Here is a 12,957-nt window from a genome sequence, read left to right on the forward strand (position 1 = left end):
ATTTTGCCACGTTGTCCAGACTGATCTCAAACTCCTGAGCTCAAGCAATCCACCTTTCTTGTCCTCCAAAGATGCCAGGATTACAGGCGTGAGCCACTGGACCTGGCCGATATCCTTCTATCTGTATAGATTAACATATGTTTCATTTATTCGTACATATTTGTATTTCCACATAATCCTTCGTCCTCAAAATATGCAGATAAATTATCATGATGCCAGAATAATTCTGGGCAGCATATCTAAGGACAGCAGGTTATTCTGTCACCTCCTTTCTATGTCGCTCCTCATAAGCCATTGAGGGAAATAGCAAATCACAGAATTAAATTGGTATAGCTATTGTATCAGCTAACGTTGCTGCATCTACTTATAAAGCAAGGCTCCTAAATACTTAGGTTAGCATAGAATCCTTGATATGGTTAGGCTTTGTGTCCCCACCCAAATTTAATTTTGAATTGTAATCCTCAGATGCTGAGGGAGAAACTTGGCGGAAGGTGACTGGATAATGGGGGTGATTTCCCCCAAGCTATTCTTGTGACAGTGAGTGAGTTTCCATGAGATCTGGTGGTTTCATAAGTGTTTGGCAAGTTCCTCCTTCGCTCACTCTCTCTTGTCTTCTGCCATGTAAGACATGCGCGCTTCCCCTTCTCCATGACGTTAAGTTTCCTGAGGCTTCATCAGCTATGTGGAGCTATGAGTCAATTATACCTCTTTTCTTTATAAATGACCCAGTCTAAGGTAGTTTTTTGTTTGTTTGTTTGTTTGTTTTTTTAAAGGGAGTCTCGCTCTGTCGCCCAGGATGGAGTGCAGTGGCGTGATCTCGGCGCACTCTAAGACAGTTCTTTACAGCAGTGTGAAAATGGACTAATATAATCCTCATATTAACATAGTCTATCCAAAATTTGAGCATAATTTGCTAGCCAATAGCAAACATTATGAATGCATAGTAACAGAAAAACGATGGCAACAAACTAGCTAGTCCTTTCTCCCTGCACTCATGCAGCTGACTCCAGCAATAGTATCTTGAATGAGAAAGGGTTTGGGGGAGGAAAGGGAAGGGGGAAGGGGAGAAGCAGCACATCACAATAATATATCAAAATTGTTTTACTACTCATTTGTTAATAGTGTTTAGATAAGGTATAAGGATATACTTTTAAATCAGTATTTGAACAATTGCTTAGCTTTTCAGGCCCTATCTATCTCAACAATTTTCTGCTTAAAGTATATGGAAATAATACTCCGCCAAGATGATGCAAATGCAAATGTGGATTTGCAATACCAAACAAACATCTACCAAATTTTATAATATTCTCGGTCATAAAGTAAACCTCAAATGCTTACATTTGCCTCTCCATGAGTCCATCTCAACATTCACCCATTCTTCTGCTCTATCAATCTATCCATTTATCATCTACAATTTCTCTATCAATTCATTTGTCTGTATAACATCCTATTTACAGTTTATCTCAAGAAAGTTTTCCTTGTGGGAATATTGAGGTTCATTTTTCTTAGTGTCTGATTGATTCAATACATTCTTGTTATGTGCCTATTCTGTGCCAGAAATTGTACAAAGCACAATAATATAGAGCTGAGTGGAAAGCTATCTTGGGCAGTTTCAACCCATGGCACCTAGTTTAATTTAAAAAAACTGATGTAAAAAGAATTTTAATTATAATATTAATAATTAGTACCAAGAAATAAATCTCAATTTTTCTTCTTGGTCAAATTTGCATTATGAAATGATCCCTCTGGCAACTATAAGAAGAATGAATTGGAAGATGTAGAAGTGGGTATTACAAAGTCTGGCATAGAAGGTTCCTATTATCTTGACACCCTTCTTTCACCCGCCCTCATTACCGGGATGCAGATGTGAGGGCAAAGGTGATTCTGATCTATTATTACTCAGCAGCGGTACTGATGCCTTTGAGCATATTTTCTTATCTGTTGCCTAGATTCCAGTTTCATTTGGTATCTTAAAGGTTTATTTATTTATTTGTCTCTTTCTTCTAATACTGTAAGCTCTGTATAGCATAGTGCAAAATACATGAAAAACAATAGTTGTTGACTAAATAGATAAATGAATGAATGTTGCTTGCCTAATAGATCACATCTTCTGGACCTCATTTCTCCTGAAACTCAATGCACATTTTGGACACTGATTTTGTCCACCAGGTTGCTCTTACTAGGGTGAGGTTCGGTCACAAAATTAGTTTTCATCTGTTCCATAAACTAGTCTAGAGTCCTCATTCTCATTCAGTCCCTGCCTTCTACCTTCTCTGATTTGAGGTGCCAGTATTATTTGTGCTTACAATACCTGAGTGCAAACAATTTTTGATAAGCATTATAAAACTGGACTTAACACTGCCATTATATAATAGTCTACATTTCTATAAAAAATCATTGTGCTATAATAAAATGTGATCTATCCATCTCTCTACAAAACATAGCATTGTACACTATTCTTGCTATTTCTAATGATGTTTGCCTATGATTACGTACTAAAAAACATTTTTACTTTCTATGTGCAAAGTGGTTTCACAGAGGCACAGTTGCATATCTTGATTTATTGAGGAGTTACATGTGAAATCGTCAGCATAGAAAGTATGTTATAAAAAGTGCAAAAGTGCTATTAATCTGACGGGTAGTATGAGCTAGGATAAGAATCATGATAATGCTGTGTGCTTCTGCATTACTTAAGCTGCTCATATCCACTGCACTCTTATAACTCAAAATAGCCATGCTTATAAATCTAATTTTCCAACATAAATATATTCCTAAACTGAATTATTTATGCCTCTGTTCACAAACAACATTTCAATACATTATACAGTCGGGTTGGATGAGAATATTGGGATGAAATATTTCATTAGCAGAATTTATATAAGATATTCAAGGTAAAAGTAGGAGGCTCATCATATTCATCTCTTCGTTTACTCAAGAATTTAGCAGAGAAAATGTAAGTGGGTTAGTTGTCAGTCTATTAGCAGCATTTTAAAAAATAAATGATTGCACATTTGTGTGTATAAAAGTATAAACCTATTTATTAGGACACTGGCCACTGTCTTCATTGTAACACCTGTAGTTCCTAATTTCAGTGGACTAGAAAATATTAAAGTGAAAATTCAGTGAACTTAATGCCTTTCTCAGTGTGAATACAGCCATAAAGCTACAGTCCATTTCACAGAGTAGCAATACTGGTAAACATTGTTTCTGCATTTTATCTAATTTGAACACAGCCTGCTTACCAAAAACCATCTCTTGCCAATGGACTTATCCTCAGTAAAAATAATTACACATCCTTAGAAAAAACTGTCATAAGTGGGAAAGAATATCCTTTTTCTATTATCTATACCACTTACAGGCATCAGGATACAGGCTGTGTTTTCCTAATATAAAAAGGAAAATTTTTCTGCTCTCAGTGCTATCCACCAAACATCTCATTTTTTCTCCCAGATACAAGTTGGGGTATTAGTCTCACACTCCCATGAAGTTTTCTGTGGCCATGTTATTGGTTTGTCATTATAGTACAAACAAAAGAGAATTCTACTACTTGCAGGTGAAATCTTTAAGGACCAGTGAACAATTTACTACTCTCTGGCTTTTTCCTTTTGACATAGAGACCAGCAATGACCAATATTCTAGGTTATGTGTCAGTCTGAGTACCAGAGTGATAATATCATGGATATGTAGCATGAATGAGGAAAAAAAGCATCATGGTATTAAACCACTGAGAGTTTTAAAGTTATTTGTTACAGTAGAGTTACTTATCTTATACCGATTGATAAACCAATTGACCTAAATATTCCTTATCCTCATTTCCCCATGGATCATTATGGATCCTATGTAATAGGAAATATTACTATGCATCTTACTAAGGATTGTTCAGTCCTTACTGCATACCATATAATACTTTTAAGCAACGCACAGCCAAAAGAGAACTCAGTGATAGCTGTGCCAGAAGTCTCTGCATTGCATTCCTAGACCTGAAGCCAAGGTGTTATCCCACTCTAGCTTCTGTGCACCTGGTCAATTTTAGAAAGAGTTATAAGAGAACCTATGTTTCCTTCATATACCAAGATTATTAAAAATATAGCTCCAATCAGTCTGTCTTATGTTAAAAAGGATTTGTCATAAAATAAGAACTTAATAATTCACCTTTGAGAGTTTGAAAGGGTAATAAAACAAACTTGAACAGAAGAATAGAACACAGAAGCAAAATATCCAATATTTTTAAAAGCATTAACAAATATTCACATTTCATAAATCACTCAAAACTTCTTTTTAATGTATGTTTTGAAAGTATATCAAGAAGAAATTTAAAGATTATTTAAGGACTTGCAAAAAATCATTGTGGAAATTTAAATAAATATTTGTTGAAGGGAGGAAGCCAGGAATACAAGAATAAGAAAATAAAAGAAAGCACGTGTGTGTGTGTGTGTGTGTGTGTGTGTGTGTGTGTATGTGAGAGAGAAAGAAAGAGAGAGAAAGGAGTTAAAAAATGTATCTCTAGGTGTTGAATTTAACTTTCCTAAATAATGCAATTTTTCCAAACAGTTGAATCAGGCATCAATGTGATTTGCACTGTCTCTTTCACTATAAAAGTGTCCTTGGGGTCTCACCTTTCTACATAATCCAGTAGCCGGGAACAGTGATTTGAAGCAGGAGCATCATGACCTCCTACTGCATAAAGAAAACCTTCACATGTGGCCACTCCGACACCCCCTCTCCTCTTACACATGGGAGCACACATGTTCCACTTATTTGTATGAGGATCATAATATTCCATTGAACTCAAACAGGAACTTCCATCACGACCTCCAACTGAATACAGCCTAAAACACAATTGGAAAAACATGATTTGATATCATAGTCTGGATGACAAAATAGAGAACAAAAAAAGGTCTTTTAAAATAAATCTTCATAGTATGAGACTCAAATGTGTTGGAAATATATTACTTTGCAGGGAGATTTTGTTAAAGATACTCAATAAATGATCATATATACTAGAAATTTCTATTTTTGTATAGAAATTGAAGTATACTAGATGAAATTAAAACAACTATAATTTTAACCTCTATTTCTAGAAAGTTGGATAGATTTAAATTGCATACTACAGTAATAAGTAATATTGGTATATTAGTTTAATAAATATTAAGAAATGGCTATTAAAATACAGAATAAAATGTAAGACAATGAACATAAACAGGAGAAAGGCATTATCCTACTTGTTGATAAGCAAGTGATTTGGCAGTATGTAACACATGCCTGCGCCTTGTGTTCCAACTTCACAGTTTAGAACAATGAATAAATGTAATAAACTAAAAGTATTATCTTACCAACAACTTTCTTAATCAGTGACTATACTAGAGCTAAAGACAAGACTTTACAGGAAAAAAGAATGCAACAATGTTAGTATGATTGAAATTGCTGAAGGTTACTTGATACACTCATCTTGCTATAATTATTTTATTAATGAGAAGTATGATAGAAAACCCCCCAAAATAAGTTATACATCATAAATGGTACTAACATAATTTGAATGCATTGTCTAATCCTAATAAAATAGTTCTTCCCCATTTAATCATAGTCATTATTTTATCACAGTAAGGTACCGTGTTGCATTTATTTACTTATCCATTTGCTCACTACTTATTTTTGAATGTTTAGTGTGTGCCACACATTGTTAAAACTTTTATTGATATGTCCATGAACAAAACAGGAAAAAAAAAATCCATGCACTCAATTCTACTGAAGCAGGGATAGACATAATATACAAAGTAAACGTAAATATCATTTACTACTGGGGAAGGTGCAAAGTGCAATGGACATAGAGTCCAGAAGCAGGATCAGAAATGCAACTGGTGAGGGTGGAGATTGTGAATACAATTTAAATAAGTAACCAGAAAAGTTCTCAGTGAAACCTTTTGCAAAAACTTGGAAGATCGTGGTAGTGATTGAGGGTGACTTCAGGAATATGTGGGGAAGGAAGTTTTAAGGATGACTAAATAGTGAGTGAAGAATTTCAGAAACAGGAAGGAAGCCAGAGTGGCTGGGACAGAGACTGATATGAGAGTGGTAGTTCAAGGTGAATGGCAGCTTACAAGCTGCATGTAGACTTTTCTTCTGAGTACAACAGGAAGCCATTGTGGTTTTTGAATAGAGGGAGGATATGATTTGCTTGTGTTTTAATGAGATTAGATGTGTGAAAGGAAAATAAATCCTGGGACTCTCAAATCACTAAAGCCAAAGGGAAAACTCAAGCTTGGAACTGCTTAGCACAAACCTGCCCTCCCATTCTATTCCTAGAAAAGATAGCTACTAAGATTAAAAAAAAAAAAAAAAAAAAAAAAAAGCTATGTACCTTCCTCACAAGGAATTTCCTTGTGGACAAAGGGCAGACATAAATCAAAGCCATCCCTCTGCTCACAGAGATAAGTGAATATCTGAGTGTCTCCTTTGGAAAGACTAGTCAGAAACTCAAAAGGACGGAACCACTTGTCTCTTACCTACCTATGACCTGGAAGCACCCCCCCCATTTCGATTTGTCCCACTTTTCTGGATGGAACACATATTGATCGATTGATGTCTCATATCTCCCTAAAATGTATAAAATCAAGCTGTGCCCCAACCACCTGTGGCACAGGTTGTCAGGTCTCCTGAAGCTGTGTAATGGCCACGAGCCCTTAACTTTGGCAAAATAAACTTCCTAAATGGACTGAGACCTGTCTCAGATATTTGGGGTTTGCAGATGAAGTGTTTTCTTTACTATGGACAATATATCCAATATAATATGTTTACAAGTAAACTTAAATCTATAATACTTTCTAAATAAATGCATAGGAAGGCAGTATTACTTAGCACATAAATCAATCGAGATGTAGATTTACAAATTCCTGCTCTAATACCATATAATAACTCTAAAATATGATATGCAAAATTATTTTAAATCCTAGGAATTTTTTTTTAAAGCTGTTTGTGTTTTTCATAATGACTGCCATAGTAAAATATATCTGATTGCCCAAGTGTTCCCTTTATGTGTGTAATACCTCTTTGCTTGATTACTCACAAGTAGTCTGCTAGCTCTCAATCTTGTAGTATGCTAAAATTAACCAATAGGAACATTAAAAAAAAAAAAAAAGCAAGTATTGAACAATTTAGCTTGCAAAAACACCCAAAAGTCAAATAATTATTCACTTATAAGTTTTTAATCATCCTAAACACCTTATGAAATCTGAACCTCACTTATTTCTGTTTCATTTAAATTGATTTAACACAAAAGAAGTATGGAGTAACCCTAAGATATTAAAATGTAACTAAATGTATTTTTCAAGGACTTTACTTATGGGCATCTTTCTGTGAGATACCTAGCATAGCTCTCGTATATAGTTCATAAATAAACACGATATGAACTTCTTATATTCTATTGTTTTAAAGGAAATGTTTACTTCAAGCTGCTTTATTTATTCATAAACATTACTCTGATAAATTATACTATTGAGTTATTTGAACCAAATGTTGATAATAATTAAATAGTTCTAGGCCATAATAGATCACAGTTTTCTGTTTCTGAAATTATTTCAAAAATTATATAAATATATACCTGAATTTACATTAAAAAGTAATGATGACATACAACCCACCGAGACTAAATCATGAAGAAATATGAACTCTGAACAGACCTATATCTGTCTAATCTAGTATCAAACTACATATAGGTCTGTTCAGATTTTGGATATTGAATCAGTAATCAAACTTCCCAACAAAGAAAAGTCCAGGAGCAGACAGATATGTGAATAAATTCTCCACAGCACTAACCATCACAGAAATACAAATCAAAACCACAATGAGATATCACCTCACTCTAGTGGGAACAGCTATTATCAAAAAAAACAAAAAAATAATAAATGCTGATGAGGATGTGAAAAAGGGGAAACTCTTATACATTGTTTATGGCAATGTAAATTAGTAAAACCATTACAAAAAACAGTATGGTAATCCCTCAAAAAATTACAAGTAGATTCACCATATGATCCAGAAATCTCATTATTTGGTATATATTCAAAGGAAATGAAACCAGTATATAAAAGAGACAGCTGCACTTCCATGTTTATTGCAGCACTATTCACAATAGCCAAATTATAGAATCAACTAAATGCTCAACAATGGATAAATAGATAATGAAAACGTGCTCCATTTGTTGGAACACAATGGAATACTATTCAGCCATAAAAAGAATAAAATCCTATTATTTTCAATAACATGGATGAGCCTGAAGGACATTACGTTAAGCAAAATAAGCCAGGCACCAAAAGACAAATACCACATTATCTCACTCACATGTGTACTCTAAAAAAAATAATGTCTCATAGAATTTGAGAGTAAAATGGTGGTTATCAGAGACTGGAGACAACAAGTGGGGAGGGGTAGATGGAGAGAGGTTGGTCAATGGGTACAATTTTGCAGTTAGGAGAAATAACTTTTGATACTCTATTGCACATTAGAGTGACCACAACTAACAATAATGCATTGCATAGTTTGAATAGCTAGAAGAGAGGATTCAAATGTTCTCACAACAAAGTAATAATAAATGTTTAAGGTGATGAATATACTAATTACCTAATTTGTTCATTGCACAATATATACAAGCATCAAAACATAGCATTATAATCCATGAATATGTATAATTATTATGTGTCAAAAACAAAAACAGAAAGTAAGCCCAGGATCAAATGACTTTACTGGCACATTCTCGCTGAGCAGTTCGAATATATGCTATAATATACATAGATGTCTTCATGAACAATTATCAGGTCAAACACATTGGTTCACACTTACAATCCCAGCACTTTGGGAGGCCAAGGTGGAAGGATGACTTTAACCCAGAAGTTCAAGACCATCCTGAGCAACATGGCGAAACCCCATCTCTAAAACAGTTACAAAAATTAGCTGGGCATGTTAGCACATGCCTGTAGTCCCAGCTACTCAGAGGCTGAGGCAGGAGGAACACTTGAACCCAGGAGGTCAAAGCTACAGTGAGCTGGAATCATGTCACTGCACTCCAGCATGGGCGACCGAGCGAGGCCCTGTCTCAAAACACAAAAACAAAAACAATCATCAAAGATAATCTTCTTAGATCTCCCCCTCACTATCTATTTACTCATAGTTTAGACTGATTCCTTGCTTCTTTCATTGAAATGACAAATTAGATGTTGAGAATTTGAAGAGCAGAGAAGAATCTGATGACGGAAGTCAATGCGCTGGCAGCACAGAAAGTGACAGCTGACAGTTTTGCAGCCAGAAAGGCAATGTGACATTTTCACTTTGAGTTGAAAGATGGGTAAAAATTTGTAAGATGAAAAAACAGGGGGAAGCTTTACATACAAGGAAAGCATTACATGTAAAGACCAGGGGCATGAAAGGTCATAGCAGTTGATAAATAAAGAGTGACAGGTACGTCATATTGATGGAAGGGATGGTAGTAAAGGAGGGGATGAAAGATATGTAGCTTGTAGGATGAGAAGGTTAGATTGAGAATGAAGGGAGTTGCATGATATGCTATGAAGTTAAAGCTTCATTACAAGGCAGTGAGTTAAGGACAGAAAAATAACATTCTTCAAAACCATCAGCTTCATAGTTCCATTTGCTATAAATATTGACCAGTATATCCTTACGTGCCAGGATTTGACAGGAGATCCAGAAATATTTTTGACTAAGTGCACTCTTCTAGGACCTTGCTGAAAATTGCAAGAATCTGAGACTTCCCTGCTATTTCGCCTATTTATGTGTTTACAGGCATACAGATAAGTTTTAACTAATGTTCAGCCACAGGTTTCAAAGTCTTGAGGCCTAGTTAGCAGGTACTCATCTAAGTTAGTGCCATATATTTTATATTCTATTACATACAATACAGCAGCTCAAGAAAACAAATCCTGTATTGATTAGGATATGTGTCTGAATGTGTGTAAACATGGTTTTACAAGTGATGAGATCCAGGCTGCATTGCTAGAGTATGAGCATTGTCAAGAACTGTGAAGAATCTGAAATTCTACCCTACTTCCAAGCTAACAAATTAGCCTGCTCCAGTTTCATGGATGCTGGCAGAAGAAACAAGATTCATGGGGGAGAGAGAAGTGACTTTGCTACTGACAATACAGTAGGCAGCATAAATTTCATGTTTACATCTGCACTCCTTGTTTCCCCCAAGCCTCACCAGCATGATTCGGAGATACTCACGTGAATGCTGCACATGTGGTGGGTTTGTTTTACCTCTAAGGGATCTCTGAGTTTTGGAAACTCTAATCCTTTAAAGGGGCTGCCAGAAAACCTGCCCAACCTTTTCCCTGAAGGGAGACATTATCTTTATGATTCTGGCCAAGGAACAATTCTCTACTCTCTGACCGAAAGGAAGTCACTATCTTTATCTTCCAACTCTTTGATCTACAAATATCCTGAAAATATGTTATGAAAACCAGTCACCAGTAATTATTGTTTGGAAAATGTGCAGTAATCCTAAAACCCGATGGACAATTGTCTATTAACCCTCATGTCTTGATGTCCCAAAGTGGAGTCCCAGTTACCACAACCATGGTTCAGACAGCAGGATAAAGGAAAATTGGAAGAAGGAGTACAATCTCTCCCTTAGAGAGTCCACCTTTTAGGCTGCACAACTCACTTCTCACATCTCATAGGTCAGAACCAGACACATGGTTGTACCTAGTTGGTAAAATGCTGGAAAGTCTTATCTTTATTTTAGATGCCTCACTAATAATGTGTGTTTATATTGTCATATAAAAAGGAGTGAATGAGCATTGGTGGATAATTATCCATACTCATTCATAATCTATCAGGCTTCACAATCTCATTTACCAGCTATGTGTTATAAGAGTAGCAAGTGTCAAGAGGAGTTTGCAATAGACACCATCATTTCTTAGCAAGTGAAAAGAAAAGCAGTCACCAGTGTATCGTTGTAGCTTAGTGAGATCCCGTTCACTGTCCTGTAAGGCACGTTAACAAGTACCTCCCACGGAAAGGCAGATATAGAAGTAATCCGACAGTAGGATTGACAAGTTTTCTCATGGCATCAGATGAAAGAGCTAGTGCCATAGCACTAGATCTTTTCTAGCCCTATGTAGCATGGTGCATTCATATTTACTTTATCATAGGTAGCTTTTTGTTACATATGCAGGGTTATTTCTACCCATCTCTTAGTCAACTGAGGTTGTGTCTCCACCAGAAAGTCTTTTCTGATCCCACTTTGTCTTGTTCCCTGAAATTTAACTTTATTTATAATTTGTATCCTAGGTATAGTTATTTACAATTTTTCATACTTTACCAATAAAGCATATTTCAAGGAAAGTGCACAGAAAGCACTCCCATACCATTATGTAAATATTAGAATGTTTTGCTAACTAGTTTGGGATATTAAATATAATTTTCACTCACTGTATTTGGTTACCCAGAGAAAGTGTTCAGGCATCCTTTCTGTTGTACAATAAAAGCATTAGAATCCCCCAACTCCAGTACTGTTGAAGTAACTCTCTAGATTCAGAACTTAACTTGGTCCTTTGTTTCCTAATTAATGAAGAGCTCTTTAATCTGATTCCATGAGAAAGCTTGTCAATCCTGCTGTCAGATTGCTCCTATATCTGCCTTTCTGTGGGAGGTACTTGTCAACGTGCCTTACAGGACAGTTAACGGGATTTCACTAAGCTACAACAATACATTGGTGACTGCTTTTCTTTCTACTTGCTAAAAAATGATGGTGTGTATTGCAAACTCCTCTTGACACTTACTACTATTATAGCACATAGCTGGTAAATGAGGCTGTGAAGCCTGATAGAGTCCACCTACCTTTATTTTTTAAACATACCCAAATTTATGAAAATAATCTGACAGTTATAAACATGTGAATTAATTTAGATCAATTCATCATATACCCAAGCTTCACAGAATTCACCAACCCAAAACTGTCAGTTCAACATTAATCCCTCCGTATTTCCTCTGCTCCCACTCTATGCATTTTATAATTCTGCAACTTATTTGTTATTGTATTGTAGTTCCTTTTAGTATAATGTAAGCTTTCTGAGGACAGAATTTATTTATCTTCTTTGATATATCATCATGGCCAAAACATGTTTGTGAAATTAAAAAAAAAAAATGAATGAAGCACTTGTTTCTAATTATAGAAAAATAGTGATTCATCTGTGGAAACTTATCAATGAAAAAGCACCTGTTTAAGTTCCACTGAAGCAAGACTTTGACAAATGGCAGGGAAAATTATTAATTATGTGTCTTGGGAACACAAAAGTAGGGAAGAAAGGAAAGATTAATTTTAACTGGGTGGATTCAAAAAGGGTTCACAGGAAAGGCACAGATTAAACTATGCTTTGGATGGTGGAAAATATAAATAATCTTATTTCTGTTTTAAGCAAAAGCAGGTCTTAATATATTTTAACTTTTCTTGACACTATTTTTTTCAAGTACAATAAATTCAGTCCTGTTAATACTGATCTTTCCACACAGATCTTGCACATAGAGGGCTAGACAAGGGTTTGTTTATCAGTCTAGAGTTTTCAAATGTATTCAAAGATCAAGTGAATATTGAGCAGGAAACTAAGTGGACAGTGAATAGTGGACACTCACAAGTTAATAAGAAATAAAAAGCAGGGCCGGCGCAATGGCTCACACCTGTAATCCCAGCACTTTGGGATGCCAAGGTGGGCAGATTACGAGGTCAGGAGATCGAGACCATCCTGGCTAACACAGTGAAAACCTCATCTCTACTAAAAATACAAAAAAATTAGCCGGGCATGGTGGCAGGTGCCTGTAGTTCCAGCTACTTGGGAGGCTGAGGCAGGAGAATGGAGTGAACCCAGGAGGCAGAACTTGTAGTGAGCAGAGATCGTGCCACTGCACTCCAACCTGGGTGACAGAGAGAGACTCTGTCTCAATAAATAAATA

The 12,957-nt window shown here is 35.6% G+C and overlaps 1 protein-coding gene across 2 annotated transcripts in view; it reads right to left on the reverse strand.

The window, feature by feature from the left end:
- Positions 1–12,957, reverse strand: part of KLHL1 (kelch like family member 1) — a 790,359-nt gene that overhangs the window by 15,116 nt on the left and 762,286 nt on the right. For both annotated transcript variants that reach the window (XM_038007727.2, XM_007960556.3), the window contains exon 9: positions 4,617–4,829. In XM_038007727.2, coding sequence (XP_037863655.2) covers positions 4,617–4,829 — 213 coding nt within the window. The remainder of the gene's footprint in view (positions 1–4,616; positions 4,830–12,957) is intronic.

Source organism: Chlorocebus sabaeus, chromosome 3, assembly GCF_047675955.1.
Source record: "Chlorocebus sabaeus isolate Y175 chromosome 3, mChlSab1.0.hap1, whole genome shotgun sequence".
Classification (NCBI taxonomy): Eukaryota; Metazoa; Chordata; class Mammalia; order Primates; family Cercopithecidae; genus Chlorocebus; species Chlorocebus sabaeus.